This window comes from Gopherus flavomarginatus, chromosome 1 (assembly GCF_025201925.1).
Source record: "Gopherus flavomarginatus isolate rGopFla2 chromosome 1, rGopFla2.mat.asm, whole genome shotgun sequence".
NCBI lineage: Eukaryota > Metazoa > Chordata > Testudines > Testudinidae > Gopherus > Gopherus flavomarginatus.
The window spans coordinates 216867686-216885728 of NC_066617.1; the positions used below are offsets into that span (position 1 = coordinate 216867686).

Consider the following 18043-nt stretch of genomic DNA (forward strand, 5'->3'; position numbering starts at 1 on the left):
GTGAGCCCAAGTTGGTTGACCCCGGCTCTGAGACTTGCTGGCAGAGGGTTTTTTCCCTCCTCCCCCACCCCTTTATTTTTTCCTGCTGTGTAGAGATATCCTAAGTCAGGGGTCCCCAATGTGGTGCCCGCGGGTGCCATGTGTGCCACCTACTGGCCGCCGGACAAGCAGCCTCCGAAATGCCACCAAAAAGTGGCAACATCAAGAAGCGCTACTGCCAAAATCCCAGAAATCCTACCGAATTGATGACGCTCCTTCTTGGCATCATTTTGGCGGTGATACCTCTTGACGTTACCACTTCACGGCATCATTTTGATGGCTGCTTGTCCAGCGGCCATGGTCCTTGGCAGCTAGTCGTCTGGTGCCTGTATTATACCAATTATATTAGACCAGTAAAAACCAGCAGGATCTTATTAAAGGGGACAAGACAAAGATGCCACATTTATTATGATAACAATTTGATTTATGACTAATAACTAATATCTTATTTCTTATACACACACACACACATTCACATTATACCTAATACCTATACACACACATTCACACACATACCCACATTCATCAGGTCTTCTGCAGCTGCTGTATAGTTACCAGTCCTGAAGATAGCTTAAGTTCATGGCTTGATTTTGCAGCTTGGGTTCGTAGCTTGTGGCGGCTAACTGGCCAGGAAAGCCGGGCACAAGGACAAGCTGGATCTCTGTTGGACAGGCACTGATGTCCTTCCATGTTGGCAGCAGAATGTTACCCAGAGTCTCTCATCTCACCCTTCTTTTTTATAGGCTTTTAGTTTGGATTCAAAGTCTATAGGTCTTGCTGTGTCACGCTGCCTCTGGGTTTAGACTGATCACCCATCAATTGCAGGCGTGACTTTCAGCCTTGAACATGGCTTTGATCTTCCTTCTGTTGTTCTGTTGTCCTTTTCGTTTTAGGGTGGATGCTTCTTACTTTGTTTAGGGCTATTGTCTAGGTCTTCAGCCGTTGGTATTTGAACTTTATCTCATCAGAACAGCCTGGGGCTGGAGGTTGATTCCGTCATCCACACATACCTCATTCACACGTCTAAACTAAACTAATAAGATTACAGCAGGGTTTGCAGAAATGACAGCTGGTGGAAGTTTTTACAAAATGGAGTGAGTGTTTTAAAATGGGGTTTGAATTACAATATGGCAAACAGTGAACAGAAGTTACAATGTAGGCAAGTGTAGTGAATGGTGAACAGAAGTTACATTAACAATTAAAAACAATTTCATTTATCAGTTCTACACCTGCACCATGGGAAAGGTTGGGGACCGCTGCCAAGTGTTAAAAACTAGTACTTGTGACATAGACGTGTTTCTTGCTGAGACAAGTTACTTGTTTGACCATTTCTGTTTAAGAGTCCTAAATAAAACATAGATCTGTAGTATCTAGTGTGTATGTATGTATTATTCTGTAATTCTTGGAATGTGCTGAAACCATTATCGCATGATTAGTTTAATATTAGGTAAAAGTGTGTGTGAGACTCTTCTGAAACTTATGTGGGTGACAGTTGAGCCTCATTTGCAACAGTGTTTCTCCACTGTTAGCCAAGTGGGTGTAGGAGAATTTTGGTTAACTAGGTCAGCTGTAAATGTTATGACTTGTTTTATGTCTCTAAGAAAAAAGTATGGATAACTGTATGAGAAATATCTTTTAAAGATATCAGGAGAGTCTGTGATTGCTGTAGCTCAGATTGCATAATGCTTTCCCCTCACCCTGCTTTCAATCACAGACTAGTTTCTGAAATTTTTATCATCTAGGCTGTAATATGAAAATTTGATTTCTCCGAAAAGATGATTTGTTTTGCTCAAACTTTCCACAAACAGTCAAGCAATTTTTTGAGACAAGTGGAGAAAAAATCCAATTTTCCAATATAGAAAAAGAAAATTGTGCAGTTCTTCTTTTTATAAACCGCTTTCTAGACAGAATGACTGGAGGGAGGGTGAGACTGCTGAAATTTGGCATTGAAATAGTTGTTACAGTGGAGAAGTTTCTTTAAATGTTCTGGTGAAAGTTGGTTTTGATTTTGAGTTATGGGTATAACTCTGAAAACTCCATGCTGTTCTTGCACAATACATTTTACGTTTTGTTTTTCTCTTAGTATGGAGATAGTTGAGCTTAAAGATGTCTGCACTGGACATCCATGCATGGCTTGGTTGCGTAGTGAAAGGTGTACCGAAGGTGCCCATTGGCTGAGAATAAGGGATTCTAGGATCACAGGAAAGAGGCATCCTACATTTTATAATCTGCATCTATTTGCAGGAGATGTGCTATTGTCTGTTTTTAGGAAAGCAAGCATCACTTCTTTTCTTGGTGGGGAGGGGAAATTAGCAAATTCCAGACAATAGACTATATTAAGATAGGTACTCAAAGGCCAAGAAATGCCAGAATTAATGTTGCTGCCTTGTTTGTATGCATTAAGTATAGAGTTGTTTTTTTTTTAAATTTTCCTTCACTGATATTACTTTTTATTCTGTTTTAGGGTGTATTAAAATGTAAATCCCCATGTTACGAACAGAAGAAAGTTAGTCTGAATGTTACTAGTCCCTTCAAAACTGATGGAATATTCAGGTAGGCAATGTTGTGAAGATAAAATCATAACTATAATATCATGTATATCTAGTCTTTTCCATAATTTTCTCCAGTTTAAAAATGTAGGAAAAATTGAAGTTAAATTACAGTAACTACTCACTTAATGTTGTAGTTATGTTCCTAAAAAATGTGACTTTATGTGAAACAATGTCAAGCGAATCCAATTTCACCATAAGAATTAATGTAAATTGGGGGGGGGGTTGGTTCCAGGGAATGTTTTTTCACCAGACAAGACATTAGATACATATATAATATACATTTTAAACATTTTTAAACAAACAGTTTAATATTGTACACAGCAATGAACGATTATGAAGCTTGGTTGAGGTCCTGGAGTAAGAGGGTGGAATATTTCCCAGGGATTGCCTTGCTGATAAATAATGAGCCAGCACTCGGCGGAGCCCTCAAGGGTTAATACACTGTTGTTAATGTAGCCTCACACTCTACAAGGCAGCATGGACTGAGGCAGGAGGGAGGAAACATAATAGATGCAGAGCAGCAGCTGCAAACACCTCCCTGCAGAAACTGAACATGATGATGAGCCCACACTATTGCGCTGGAGCGCACCACTTCCTCCTCCTGACAGCGCATTGCCCCTTTAATTATGCTGACTGCACTTCAAGTATGTTGCCCTTTTAAGCAGATCAGACAGGAAACAACGGGTTCCAGCAAGCTTCCTCCTTGCTGTCCGCTTTGTGAAGAGGGGGTACAGAGCGGGGGTAGGGGACAGGAGCAGGGGGAGATCCTGATATCAGCACCCTCTTCCCTCCATGCCCCCCCTCCACGAGCAAGCAGGAAGCTCCTGGGAGCAGCTCCAAGTCAGAGGGCAGGAATGGTACAGCAGTGGTGGGAGGGACAGCTGAACAGTTGCTGGGCAGCTGCCGAGCCACATACCTTACAGGGAATTTAGGGGAGCTGATGGGGGAAGGGAGTTGCCGCCCCTTCCCCCCGCCCTGGTTCTAATCCCCATAACAGGGAGCTGCTCTTCCAGAGAAACCTGCAAGCAGTGGACAAAGCAGGCAGCTGCCAAACAGCGGTATAAGGGAGCATTTTGCAACTTTAAATGATCTTTAATTGATCAGCAACGAAACAACATTAGGATAGGATAAGATAATGAGTCTTGTGGATAAGGGAGAAGCGATGGATTTTAGTAAGGCATTTGATACAGTCTCGCATGATATTCTTATCGATAAACTAGGCAAATACAACTTAGATGGGGCTACTATAAGGTGAGTGCGTAACTGGCTGGATAACCATACTCAGAGTAGTTATTACTGGTTCTTCTTCGAGTGATTGCTCATATCCATTCCAGGTAGGTGTACGCGCCACGCGTGCACGTCTGCCGGAAACTTTTTACCCTAGCAACTCCAGTGGGCCGGCAGGTCGCCCCCTAGAGTGGCGCCGCTATGGCACTAGATATATACCCCTGCCGGCCCGCCCGCTCCTCAGTTCCTTCTTACCACCGTGTCGGTTCCTGGAACTGTGGAGTACGGCTTGCTGACCTCCATGTCCCTAGCTCTCCTGTTCGTGTTCGTCGTTTGATTGTAAATAGTTCTTAGTTAAGTAGTAGATAGCCTTTTAGTATAATAGTGTAAATAGTTATCGAACGTTGCCTGCGGGTGGGCCGTTGCCCTCCCCGGCACCCGGCACCGGGCCCATGCCTGGCTCGCCGGGTTTCAAGCAGTGCTCGGCGTGCAAGAAGCCGATGCCTACGAGCGATCCCCACGAAGCGTGCCTTAAGTGCCTAGGGGAATCGCACATTAGCGACAAGTGCCGCATTTGCAAGGCTTTTAAGCCTCGCACTAAAAAGGAGAGAGACCAAAGACTTCACGCTCTCCTTATGGAAGCGGCTCTGTCTCTGGCACCGGCGGCGCAGTCAGCCAGTTCTACTCCGGCACCGGACCGCGCCGGCACCGGCAAGACTCCCCGGCACCGACCATCTCCGGCACCGGGAGCAGATCTACGTCCCTCGGCGTCTGCGACACCATCAAGGCAGGCCCGAGTGGACCGCCTGGCACCTACCTTAGCCGCGGCACCGCCTGCAGGACTGCTGTCGACTCCGGGCCCGGAAGGTCCGTCGAGTCCAGCTCCACCTAGCTCCCCCGTAAGATCAGGGGTCGAGCTAAGGGTCCCGTCGACACCGGAGACCTTCGCCTCGGCTCAGGACTTAATTGCACTGACGGAGCCATCTCAGCCTCAGCCGGCACCCCCGGGACGCATAACTTCCAGGGGTAAGCCGATGCTTCGAGCGCTGTCTCCCGAGTCCCGGCACCGATCACCCCGGAGGCGCGAACGCTCACGCTCGGGGCGCCGCTCGGAGTCCCGGCACCGGTCGCCCAGGCGGTACCGGTCGTACTCGCGGCACCGATCACCATCCGCACGGTCCCGGTCGGGTTCATCTCACCACCGGCACCGAGACTCCAGGAGCCGTTCGCCTCGGCGTTCGGCCCCGCGGTCGACCTCCCGGCACCGAACTGGTGGCAGGTCCCGAACCCGGTCGACCTCCCGGCACCGCGCTGGTGGTAGGTCCCGGTCTCCGCTGCCGGCCCGGCACCGCGTTCACAGAAGGTTGCGGTCCCGCTCCCGGCACCGACATCACTCCCGATCCCGGTCGGAATCTCGGCACAGATCATCACGCCGTTCCCGGTCCCGATCCCGGTCCCGATGTGGGTCGCGGCACCGAGCCTCGGCACCGAGGGGAGCATCAGTCACGGCACATAGAGCTGCATACCAACAAAGCTCAGCGCCCCCGTGGCCTTCTAGAGAGCCGTCAGTCTCCTCCCACACTGACAGTGCCTATGCCACGGCACAGGACAGACACGCGGCCCTGTTCCAAGACCCTCCACAGGAACGAGGGCCTCCACAGTGGGGGTTTTGGACCCCATGGGCATACTCTCAAGTCCAGGGTCCGCAACACATTACCCCCCGCCCTGTGGCGGAGTGCAGACCACCGGAGGCGACGGTGTCTAGACCCCCTCACTCCCCGGAAATGGACGACACTCACCGGGACCCGGAGCTCCCTCCAGAAACGGAGGTGCAGCCCCTCACGGAACCCCCTGTGGACACTTTGTTGCCGGGGGTCTCCTCGTCCTCGTCTCTGGACGAGGCAGTGGCGGGCACCTCGTCCTCCAGTCCCCCTCCACTGGATTTGAGGGCACACCAAGACCTCCTCCGCCGAGTGGCACAGAACCTGAACTTGCAGGCGGAGGAGGTGTCGGAAATTGAGGACCCAGTGGTGAGCATCCTTTCAGCCGATGCGCCCACCAGAGTGGCCCTACCCTTCATAAAGACGATCCAGACTAATGCCACTAACATCTGGCAGTCACTGGCCTCCATCCCTCCGACCGCTCGAGGGGTGGAGCGAAAGTACATGGCCCCCTCAAAGGGCTATGAATACTTATATGTTCACCCGACCCCCTGCTCACTGGTGGTCCAGTCAGTGAACGATAGGGAGTGCCACGGGCAAGAGGCCCTAGCGCCCAAGTCGAAGGAGGCGAGGCGGATGGACCTCCTGGGCCGCAAGGTCTGTTCGGCGGGGGCGCTGCAGCTCCGGGTCTCAAACCAACAGGCCCTCCTCAGCCACTACTCCTTCAATTCCTGGGTAGCGGCGGGGAAGTTTGTGGAGCTCTTGCCCCAGGATGCACGCCAGGAATTTTCCACCATCCTGGACGAGGGCAAGAAAGTAGCAAGAACATCGCTACAGGCCTCCCTTGATGCTGCCGACTCGGCCGCTCGGACCCTAGCTTCAGGGCTCACGATGCGCCGGATTTCTTGGCTGCAGGTCTCTGGCCTTCCGCCGGAGCTCCAGCACACAATCCAGGACCTCCCCTTCGAAGGCCAGGGCCTGTTTTCGGACAAAACAGACCCTAGATTGAAAGATCTTAAAGATAACAGGGTCATAATAAGGTCGCTGGGCATGCACACGCCGGCGACACAATGCAGGCCATTCAGGCAGCAAAACCAGCAGCAGCGGCTGTGGCCATACCCTCAGTTCCGCCCGCGGCAGGACCTTTCGAGGCGCCGAGGCAGGAACAACCGCCGCAGGCAGTCTGGTGGGCAAACGGGGCAGAACCAAGGCTCCACCAAGGCCCCTCCAGGACCTAAGCCTTCATTTTGAAGGTGCGCCCGAGGGCGCAGTACCAGTTTCCCCTCTGGATCCTTCCCCGCAGTTTTCCAACCGCCTTTCCTTTTTCCTCCCGGCGTGGACCCAAATAACGTCGTACCGTTGGGTCTTGCGTACGGTGCAGGCCGGTTATCGCCTGCAGTTTTCTTCGCCCCCACCCTCCCACCCACCATCCCCGTCCCTCTTCAGGGACCCCTCTCACGAGCAACTCCTCCGTCAGGAGGTGCACGTGCTCCTTGCCAAGGGAGCCATAGAGGAGGTTCTGGAAAACGAGAAGGGCAAGGGGTTTTATTCCCGTTACTTTCTAATCCCCAAATCCAAGGGCGGCCTCAGGCCCATTCTCGACCTGCGGGAACTCAACAAGTATATCGTGAAGTTGAAGTTCCGCATGGTATCCCTTGGAACCATCATTCCTTCCCTGGATCCCGGAGACTGGTACGCCGCCCTCGATATGCAGGACACCTACTTTCACATCTCTTTTGCCCCCCAACACAGGCGTTTCCTCCGCTTTGTGGCCGACCGCCAACATTACCAATTTGCGGTCCTTCCGTTTGGCCTCTCTACGGCCCCGAGAGTGTTTACAAAATGCATGGCAGTCGTCGTCGCACACCTTCGACGTTGCCGCATCCACGTCTTCCCCTACTTGGACGACTGGCTGATCCGAGGCACGTCGGAGCTGCAGGTCCGTGACAATGTCGACAGGATCAGCACCCTCTTTGCGACCTTGGGCCTCGTAATCAATGTAGACAAGTCTACTCTACTCCCCACGCAGCGGATAGAGTTTATCGGGGCCGTTCTAGATTCTACCCTGGCCAGAGCCTTGTTACCCTTGCCCAGGTTCCAGTCGGACATCATTCTACGTTTGCGAGCGGCCCCGCTGACCTCTCTACGAACATGCCTGGCCCTCCTAGGCCACATGGCAGCCTGCACGTTTGTAACAGCATATGCCCGACTCCGCATGAGACCTCTTCAATCATGGCTCATTGCGCAGTATCGGCCGGCCAGACAGTCGTTGGACACGGTCGTCACCGTCCCTCGGAGGGTGCTGGACTCTCTTCGCTGGTGGCTGGACCAATCCGTAGTCTGTGCGGGGCTCCCGTTCCATCCGCCCCAACCTTTGGCATCCCTGACCACGGACGCCTCCGATCTGGGCTGGGGGGCTCACTGCGGCACCCAGAGAACTCAGGGCTTGTGGACACCACAAGAGATCAACCTCCATATCAACGTACGAGAGTTGAGAGCGGTCCGCCTTGCTTGTCAAGCGTTTGTCCATCTCCTTCAAGGTCGTTGTGTCGCGGTTTTCACCGACAACACAACGACCATGTTTTACATCAACAAGCAGGGCGGCACCAGGTCCTCTCCACTCTGTCTCGAGGCAATACGTCTCTGGGAGTTTTGCATAGCCCATTCGATTCACCTTTCCACCTCCTATCTCCCGGGAGTGCGGAACACCCTAGCGGATCGGCTGAGCAGATCCTTCCGTTCGCACGAGTGGTCCCTCCGTCCGGACATCGCCCTCTCACTCTTCCAGAGGTGGGGTCGTCCCCGGATGGACCTCTTTGCGTCCAGGGTGAACAGGAAGTGTCGAACATTCTGCTCCTTCCAGGGTCAGGAGCCAGGGTCTATAGCGGATGCATTCCTGATCCCATGGACAGCCCACCTGTGTTATGCTTTCCCGCCCATCCCGCTTATTCACAGAGTTCTCATCAAGGTGCGCAGAGACAAAGCCCGGGTGATTCTCATAGCTCCAGCATGGGCCAGACAGCACTGGTACCCCATGTTGCTGGACCTCTCAGTAGCCAACCCAGTTACCCTGCCCCTTCATCGGGACCTGATCACTCAGGACCACGGCAGGCTCTGTCACCTGGACCTTCCGTCTCTTCACCTTACGGCATGGCTCCTGCGTGGTTGACAGACTCCGAGTTGCGATGTTCCACCCCGGTTCGCGAGGTTCTCATGGGCAGCAGGAAGCCTTCCACCAGAGTTACTTACACAGCTAAGTGGAAGCGTTTCTCCTGCTGGTGTTCAGAGCAAGCTCTTCGTCCTACGGAGACTCCCGTCACCACTCTTTTAGACTACATCTGGTCCCTTAAGACCCAGGGTCTGGCATTGTCGTCCCTCCGAGTCCACCTAGCCGCCATCTTCGCGTTTCATCCTGGAGTGGACGGCTGTTCTGTCTTCTCTCACCCTATGGTGGCGAGATTCCTCAAGGGGCTGGAGCGGCTCTATCCACAAATTCGCCCTCCGGCCCCTTCATGGGACCTCAACCTGGTCCTGACTCGGCTCATGGCCCCTCCATTCGAGCCATTAGCTACTTGCTCCCTGCTCTACCTCTTGTGGAAGACCGCCTTCCTTGTGGCCATTACCTCAGCTAGACGAGTGTCAGAGCTGAGGGCCCTCATGGTGGACCCACCGTATACCGTCTTCCATAAAGACAAGGTACAGCTGAGGCCTCACCCTGCCTTTCTTCCCAAGGTGGTCTCAGCTTTCCATGTGAACCAAGAGATTTTCCTCCCAGTCTTCTTCCCCAAGCCCCATTCGTCCCGCAGGGAGCAGCAGCTCCACTCGCTCGATGTCCGACGAGCACTAGCATTTTATATGGACAGGACCAAACCCTTCCGCAAGTCCCCCCAGTTATTTGTGGCAGTAGCGGACCGGGTCAAGGGGCTGCCGATTTCCTCCCAAAGGTTATCTTCATGGGTTATCTCCTGCATCAGGACCTGCTACGACCTGGCCCAAGTTCCGACGGGCCGTGTGACTGCTCACTCCACCAGAGCACAGGCATCATCGCTGGCTTTCCTCGCCCGCATCCCAATCCAAGAGATCTGTATGGTGGTGACCTGGTCATCGGTCCATACATTTGCTTCCCATTACGCTCTGGTCCAGCAGTCCAGAGATGATGTGGCCTTTGGTTCTGCAGTGCTCCAAGCCGCGACTTCTCACTCCGACCCCACCGCCTAGGTAAGGCTTGGGAATCACCTACCTGGAATGGATATGAGCAATCACTCGAAGAAGAAAAGACGGTTACTCACCTTTGTAACTGTTGTTCTTTGAGATGTGTTGCTCATATCCATTCCACACCCGCCCTCCTTCCCCACTGTCGGAGTAGCCGGCAAGAAGGAACTGAGGAGCGGGTGAGCCGGCAGGGGTATATATCTAGTGCCATAGCGGCGCCACTCTAGGGGGCGACCTGCTGGCCCACTGGAGTTGCTAGGGTAAAAAGTTTCCGGCAGACCTGCACGCGCGGCGCGTACACCTACCTGGAATGGATATGAGCAACACATCTCGAAGAACAACAGTTACAAAGGTGAGTAACCGTCTTTTCCCAATCCTGCTGGAAAGTTATAATGAGTGGGGTTCCGCAGGGGTCTGTTTTGGGACCAGCTCTGTTCCATATCTTCATCAATGACTTAGATATTGGCATAGAAAGTATGCTTATTAAGTTCGCAGATGATACCAAACTGGGAGGGATTGCAACTGCTTTGGAGGATAGGATCAAAATTCAAAATGATCTGGACAAATTGGAGAAATGGTCTGAGGTAAACAGAATGAAGTTTAATAAAGACAAATGCAAAGTGCTCCACTTAGGAAGGAACAATCAGTTTCACACATACAGAATGGGAAGAGACTGTCTAGGAAGGAGTATGGCAGAAAGGGATCTAGGGGTTATAGTGGACCACAAGATAAATATGAGCCAACAGTGTGATGCTGTTGCAAAAAAAGCAAACGTGATTCTGGGATGCATTAACAGGTGTGTTGTGAGCAAGACACGAGATGTCATTCTTCCACTCTACTCTGTGCTGGTTAGGCTTCATCTGGAGAATTGTGTCCAGTTCTGGGCACCGCATTTCAAGAAAGATGTGGAGAAATTGGAGAGGGCCAGAGAAGAGCAACAAGAATGATTAAAGTTCTAGAGAACATGACCTATGAAGGAAGGCTGAAGGAATTGGGTTTGTTTAGTTTGGAAAAGAGAAGACTGAGAGGGGACATGATAGCAGTTTTCGGGTATCTAAAAGGGTTCATAAGGAGGAGGGAGAAAACTTGTTCATCTTAGCCTCTAAGGATAGAACAAGAAGCAATGGGCTTAAACTGCAGCAAGGGAGGTTTAGGTTGGACATTAGGGAAAAGTTCCTAACTGTCAGGGTAGTTAAACACTGGAATAGATTGCCTAGGGAAGTTGTGGAATCTCCATCTCTGGAGATATTTAAGAGTAGGTTAGTTAAATGTCTATCAGGGATGGTCTAGACAGTATTTGGTCCTGCCATGAGGGCAGGGGACTGGACTCGATGACCTCTCAAGGTCCCTTCCAGTCCTAGAGTCTATGAATCTATGAATCTCTAACAGGGACGACTTTGAATGAAGAGTTACTGTACAGGAATTTGCATTTCCAAAATTGTTACAAGCATTATGATAATGAATAAAGAAGATAAATAAACCTTAATTGAAATCCATCTTGGTGTAAGCAATGGAACTACAGCTTTCATCAAATGGAGTTCATGAAACTTGCTTGTATTTTTGTGTATGGCTGAGATCCAGCAGAATTCCAAAGAGAAACAAACCATGTTAATTAATAGTTGTTGTTTTTTTTCCAGTCTGCTTTGTCCTTCTGGTTAAATTACTAAACTGAAATATTAATGCAAAAGAGAATATACGCGTTTGCATAGGGACTTACATCATCATCAATTAGTCTAATTTTTCTTTTGTATTCATAATATATGGAACATCTCCAGAGATGCAAACATTTTTTTTCTAATATGTAAGAAGTAGAATGTTATGCTGCTTTAATATCTCAGTACTGTGTTATCTAGCTCCAGATTTTGTCTTTAATCTACAGAGCCAAATACAGGACCATAAAGTTAATTTGTATTTAAGAGCACAGAACAGAAAACAGTTTTCTGTATTATTTCTGGCTTCTCTTAATGATAGCCTGTTTAATACACACATTGCCTCCTTGTAATTTCATATATGATAGGCTAAAATGGGATATACCATAAAATTCCAGGAATTACAAAGTACCCTCATTGGTGAAACATGAAAGATTGATGACCATTTGTCAGTGTGCTCTTTTGTTACGTGACTGGTACTCATTCATGTTAATTCATCACTGTTTTATTTTTGTTTTTTTGTGAAGTGAATTTAATGTTTGTTTAATGTTTGCCAGGTTGACAGTCCTGAGGATGGAAGTCCTCTGTTTATCCACAAAATAGAATCATAGGACTTGAAGGGATCTTGAGAGGTCATCTAGTACAGTCCTTTGCACTTATCACAGGACTAAGTATTATCTAGTCCATTCCTGACAGGTGTTTGTCTAACCTGCTTGTAACAATCTCTAATGATGGAGAGTTGCAACCTCCCTAAGCGATTGATTCCTAACTTCCAGTTAGGAAGTTTTTCCTAATGTCCAACCTAAACCTCCCTTGCTGCAAGTTAAGCCCATTGCTTTTTGTCCTATCCTCAGAGGTTATGAAGAACAATTTTTCTTCCTCCTCCTTGTAACAATGTTTTACATACTTGAAAACTAGATCTGGCATGGGTAGGAGCTAGTGAAATTGCCTTCGCTGCCCCACCATTGTGCTTTGAGCTCAACTACGTAAGGGGAGTCAGATGAATTAGTTTAGTTTCCATGTTTACTCGGTCCTTAAGACAATCAGCATGGGTACCTGTTGTGGTTTTTATGATGTGGATACCTGTCCACCAGAAAGTAGATTAAGGCCACCAAGTAAACTAATTTTTATCTGGATGACTCCAGCTATTGGATCACAACTATTTAAATTACTGCAATCTACAGATGAAAGGTTTCATATCACATTGCTAGTCTTCTGAACCTTTCAGGCCTTCCCTGGGAATTTATTTGCTTAATTATGTGTAGGGCCCTACCAATCTCAAGACAATGAAAAATGTATCATGGACCATGAAATAAAACCTCTCCTGTGAAATCTGATCTCCCCCTTGTTGCTGGGAGCATCCCAGCCAGAAACCTCTAGCTGCAAGTCCCTGCACGGCTGCTCTCAGGGGAACATCAGATTCACCCCCAAGTGCCTCCCCCTGCTGCAGGAAGCTCCCATGCTGGACAGCAGCCCTGGTGTTTTCCTGCAGCTTGAGGCTAGTGAAGGTGGGTTCGATCTCCCTCTGCTGCTGGGAGGCCCCAGCCAGGGGGCTCCTATCTGTGAGTCCCCACCAGGCTGGAGAGGCACAGGAGTTGTCTTTCCCCTGCAGGGCTGCTGGCAGAGGGATGTGAAGGATCAGACCCACCTTCAGGTACCTTGTGGGTTGAGACCCTCATGGTTAGGACACTGAAATTTCAGATGTAAACACATGAAAACATGAAATTGATGAATTTTAACACCTCCGGCCATGAAATTGATCAAAATGGACCGTGAACTTGGTAGGGCCCTGCGTACAGTACTGGAAAGAAATCTGAAGGTCTCCAATAATACATTTTGAAACATTTTAAATACACTGTACAGAGTAGACACTAAGGAAAAGAATCCATTGAAAAGCTGAGGTATTTCAACTCTGTTAAATATATGGAAAATACCTGGTATTTACATAGCAGAAAAATTTGCTCGCTAAATAACTCTACTGGTAGTTCTCTGTTTTGTTAGATGTAGCATTGCTTGTTTTTCCTTTTTTTAAAAAAGCAAATACTTTCTATACTTACACTTGTTATATGTTTGTTAAACTCTTATTGAATATTTGTATTTAATTTTTAAAAAGTAAATGCTCTTAACAGTTTCAAAATGTTTCTTTCTAAAGTGCTGAAAATTTTTCATTACTTTTTGAATTCACCAATATTTCCATATATTAAATATCATGGATTGGTAACTGCTGGTCAGTTTTGACTTTTTAATTGTGAAAACTGTGAACCAGAACCTCAGGTGATGTAAATTGTCATAGCACCATTGAAAGCTAAAAGCACAGGTCCTCAGCTGGAGCTGTGCCAGTTTACATCAGTTGAGAATCAGATCCCTCTGTTTTTATACTGTACAGTATATTATCTTTCTGCTACTGCTTTCTTAGTATGGTTCAGAAAAAATATAGACGTTTGGTGTGACCAGGCTGAGTGAGTTCTGTCTACTGGTTGCTGTGACCAGTTTTTACTTGATCGTTCCATAGCAAAGTATGGTATAATAGAAATTCTACAACAGCATTATCAAAATTGTAGCACATGGCCAATGACTTACTTTTTCTCTCCCTCTTCCTTTCTGTTTTTGATTGGCTAAATTATTCTTAATATTGCACAAATCACAATGGAAGTGGATAGGATCCAAATGTGGAAAACCACTCAGTGTCAGAATGAATAGGCAAGAGTCTTCTAGGATAAGAAAGAGAAACTGTTAAAGGTTTTTTAGGGGTGAAGTCAAAGATATTTTCATAGATTCATACAACCCTAATTTGTATAAAATATATGGGTAGGACATCATTAAAAAAAAAACTACTTTAAAAAGTCACCAGGGCACCTGACTTCTATCCATTACTGGGAGGAGATCATCAGAATGCAAGACACTTGTGTAATCTCTGTACCATTCCCATGTTAGAAATCTGAGTAACAGGAAACAAGGAAAGGTGAGGACTGCAGATGGTATCCTAGTTGCTTTCCCACCCCCACTGAATAACTTTGCTCAAAAAAGGCAAGTTACTGCAGTCATCAATGCCCATAGATGATTTAGTGAGTAATTGCCTGACAACCAGTTGTCTCTGTGCCTTTTCTCAGGGAGGCATTAAGGTTCAAATAGGAGTGTACCCAGTACCTTCCCAATTGAGTTGACCATCCAGGAGAGCTGTAGATCTCTCTCTTCTACCCTAGAGATATCCATATACTTGGTGATAGGAAACCTGAATTGACTGTCATGTCATGTCAATCCTCCTTTCATGACACTGTTTTGGGTGTGTGCTGTGGTGCCTCAAGAAGATAGAATATCAGTACCTACTCCCAGCGATTTGGTCAGACTGTCTTTTCCAACAGGGGCATTTGAACTTTGTCTCATCAGCAAATGCAGTGTGCATTAGCTCCTTAAACAAGCAAGAGCAGTTTAAGCACCTCACCCAAAGTTAGGATGCTGTGAATTACTGAGCACATCAGACCTCTTACTTAGGTGCCTAACTCCATCTCTAATTTTACACATCTAAGTTTAAAACATTATCGAACGTGCTTTGCATGGATAGGGGTCATATTAGCTCATCAAAGATGAACAGTCAAAGTTTGATCAGGCCAAAACTCCCAAAGGCCAGTGAAATGATGATTTGAGACCAAAATGTGGAGTATTGTTTTAACTGGCCCCAGTTATAGAAGTGCCTATGCTGAGGGCTTGTCTGCATCGCCCCACAGTTTGGACTGTGATGGTGTGAATTGCTGTTTAAAGAGAACTACATAAATGTGAACTATGTACCTTTTAGTTCACGCCCACATGGGGGAGTTAAGCGTGTGCTGCAATTTACATCTCCCTGCTCCAAACTGCTGGGCTCTGTAGACATAGGCTTAGGGAGAGCTGGAGCTGCATCAATATATTTCGTCCAGGTTCTGCTACCCGTACTCACTTGGAGTAATATCTGTCATGGTCAGTGTGACTGCTTAGGGGAATACTGGTTGATATTGGAGGCTCTCTCTATCTGTGGAGCTTTGCAAATCCTAATTTGAATGTGGAGCTTGTTTGCCTTCTCTGCTGTCTGTTGCCTCCGTATTGAGAGCTAAAACCCACATGAAGTGACATCAGAAATTCTTGTACCTGGCACAGGGCTACCAATAGAGGGTCATTAAACTTTGATGATCATCTATTCAAATGGTGCATCTTTGAACAAAGAGCTTCTCTACCCAGGGCATACCAGTTTTTCAGTTTGAACTCCAGGGAAAAAGTAATTAAGCAAACTATTACCTGGTAAGGGATTTCAGTTTCTTAACTAAACTGTTCAGAGGGTCACCTCACCAAAAAGGAAGTTGTAAAAGAAAGAGTCTTTCACTGGCCACTTTGGAGAGAGAGCAGAAGGAAATTGGATGCAGAGAAAAGAGAGATTCATGATTCAGAGGAGGAGTCCCATTCAGTAAGGTAAGGGGGACCCTGAACACTCCAGAAAGCCCAGAGATTGTTTGAGTAGTGAGAAAATTGAAGCAGGGAAATGCAAAAAAGTATTTTTAGTTTTGTTTAGGTCTGCATTATTCTTGTCTCACTAAAGTAAAGAGTGAGTGTTTTTTGAAGCTTTTACAAACCCATGAGACAGTCAGCATTCACTATCATGTTTCCCTGAAGAGCTGAACTGTAAATTCAGAGTGCCCACAAGGTTGGATCTCTGGGAAAGGGTTTACTTAAGGTACTGGAGAGATTGGGGGTGGAACTGCAGCCAATGAGAACTGCTGGAGTGGGGCTGGGCAGCGCTAGGCACAGAGCCCTTGAGCCAGCACTAGCCACTGCAGAAGTCATGGAGGTCACGGAAAGTCACAGGATCCATGACCTCCGTGACCCACTCACAGCCTTACTCATAGTTACTTGAATGTTACATTAATGAGAAGAGACAGTTGGGTGTTTCATTTCATTCAGTATGGACTTAGTCTCTGGATATGTAAAATTTTAGGAAAAAATAGTTCCTATTTTAATATTAATACCTCAGTTCTGTTAAGCTGTGGGATGTTGCTGAATCTTCAGATGTTTATTTTCTTTACTATGGCTAAGGATGGGTTGAAGGTTATGCCATATGCCATTGGAAAAGTATTTCTTCATCGATTTGCACTAAGGACTCCAAATTGATCTGTCATCTAGATAAAATAATAGTTTTGGTTATTCATAATATACTTGTTCCTTGAATAGATGGCTCCAATTAGATTGTTCTTTGAGTGATTGCACATGTCCATTCCATTCTAGGTGAGTGTGTGTGTCCAGTGCATGGTTATCAGAGATTTTTTCCTCTCCACCAGTACCTGTCAGGCCGTCTCGAGTGCCCTCTGCTGCTACATGCCACTGCGTGCAGGTATAAAGGATGGAGCACCCCCAGCCCCACTTGGTTCCTTCTTACTGCCCATGATGGTTGTTGGAGTGATTACAGACTTGTAACTGCAAGTTCTTCTCTCATTCATAGTAAAATATACCCATTTTTATTTAGAGTAGTCTCCTAGTTAGAGTTTTAGGTGATGGTTAATTATAGGTTTTAGTTTTTAGGTTATAGACTGACCAGTTCAGTTTTCAGTACTGGTACCGGTGTCAGAATGATCCCTCATTTTTTTATCATGTTGCTCATGCAGCAAACCAATGCCAGTGAGTGTTCTGCACCCCAACTGCCTTAAGTGCTTGGAGGAGCTCCAGGTGTGTGACACATGTCCTATTTTTAAAGGATTTAAGCTTTGCTCCAAAAAGGAAAGAGCAGCTGGGCTTAAGTGTATTCTTATGGAGGAGGTGCTTTGTCCTCCCTTGGAGCTGTCCAGTTTGCAGCCAGCACTGGGTATGTCAGCATCGACACAGAGTGCTCCACCAAAGTTATCTGAGTTGAGAGCTCAGTCACCGTCACTGGTGCTGAGGAAGAAGCACAAGACATCCAAGAACTTGGTATCTCACTCATCAAGATCCCCAGTACTGAAGCCTTCTAAAGGCAAGAGACCTGGGAGGGTCATTGGAAAGGAGGCCCTCCCTGAAACACACTTCAGCTAAAACTGGGTAGTCAGCTCCAGAACCTGTGCCAGATCTGTCAAGACCGACCTCTGAAGTGCCTATTACAGCATCGTGAGACTATCTTTCAGTGCCTCAGGGCCAAGAAGCATTACTGGCACTGTCAACTCTGGAGGCATATGCAGCTGCTAGAGAGTACTTAACCTTTCAGTGCTGTTTTTCCAGCAGTGCAGGAAGGATATCAGCTGGTACAGGTGCCTAGGAACCCTACTCTGGCTCCTCTGAAGCATGTGGTACTGATGCCACCTACACTTTCTTACCTTGGAAAACCGTACAGTTGAGATGGAATCCAGCTATGATTTCTCCAGTGTCTCCATCTCTGGGTTCTGGCCTTCAGTCTCCAGTACCAACGGGTTCTATTCTCCCATTATTGGAAGACTCAGATTCTTCATCCTCTTCAGACTCAGAGACTGGGTCCTGTGTCCCAGCCTAGGCAAAACATACATCCTTTATTGGGGACTTATGGTCCGTAGTTCCTACACTAAAAAGTGTAGCCATTATTCAGTCTACCTTTGCTATGCTGGGGCTCCTAGTTAATGTGGACAAAATATTTCTGAAACCAGTCCAGATAATAGAATTTATTGGAGTGGTCCTGTACTCTATGAAGGTCAAAGATTTTCTACAGCAATTGAGGTTAGACATGCTGAAGGGCTTG

General features: G+C 47.5%; 1 protein-coding gene across 1 annotated transcript in view; it reads left to right on the forward strand.

Annotated features, from left to right (window-relative positions):
* CFAP47 (cilia and flagella associated protein 47) overlaps window positions 1–18043 on the forward strand; it is a 680893-nt gene that overhangs the window by 244118 nt on the left and 418732 nt on the right. The window contains exon 39 of the mRNA XM_050936444.1: window positions 2504–2592. Coding sequence (XP_050792401.1) covers window positions 2504–2592 — 89 coding nt within the window. The remainder of the gene's footprint in view (window positions 1–2503; window positions 2593–18043) is intronic.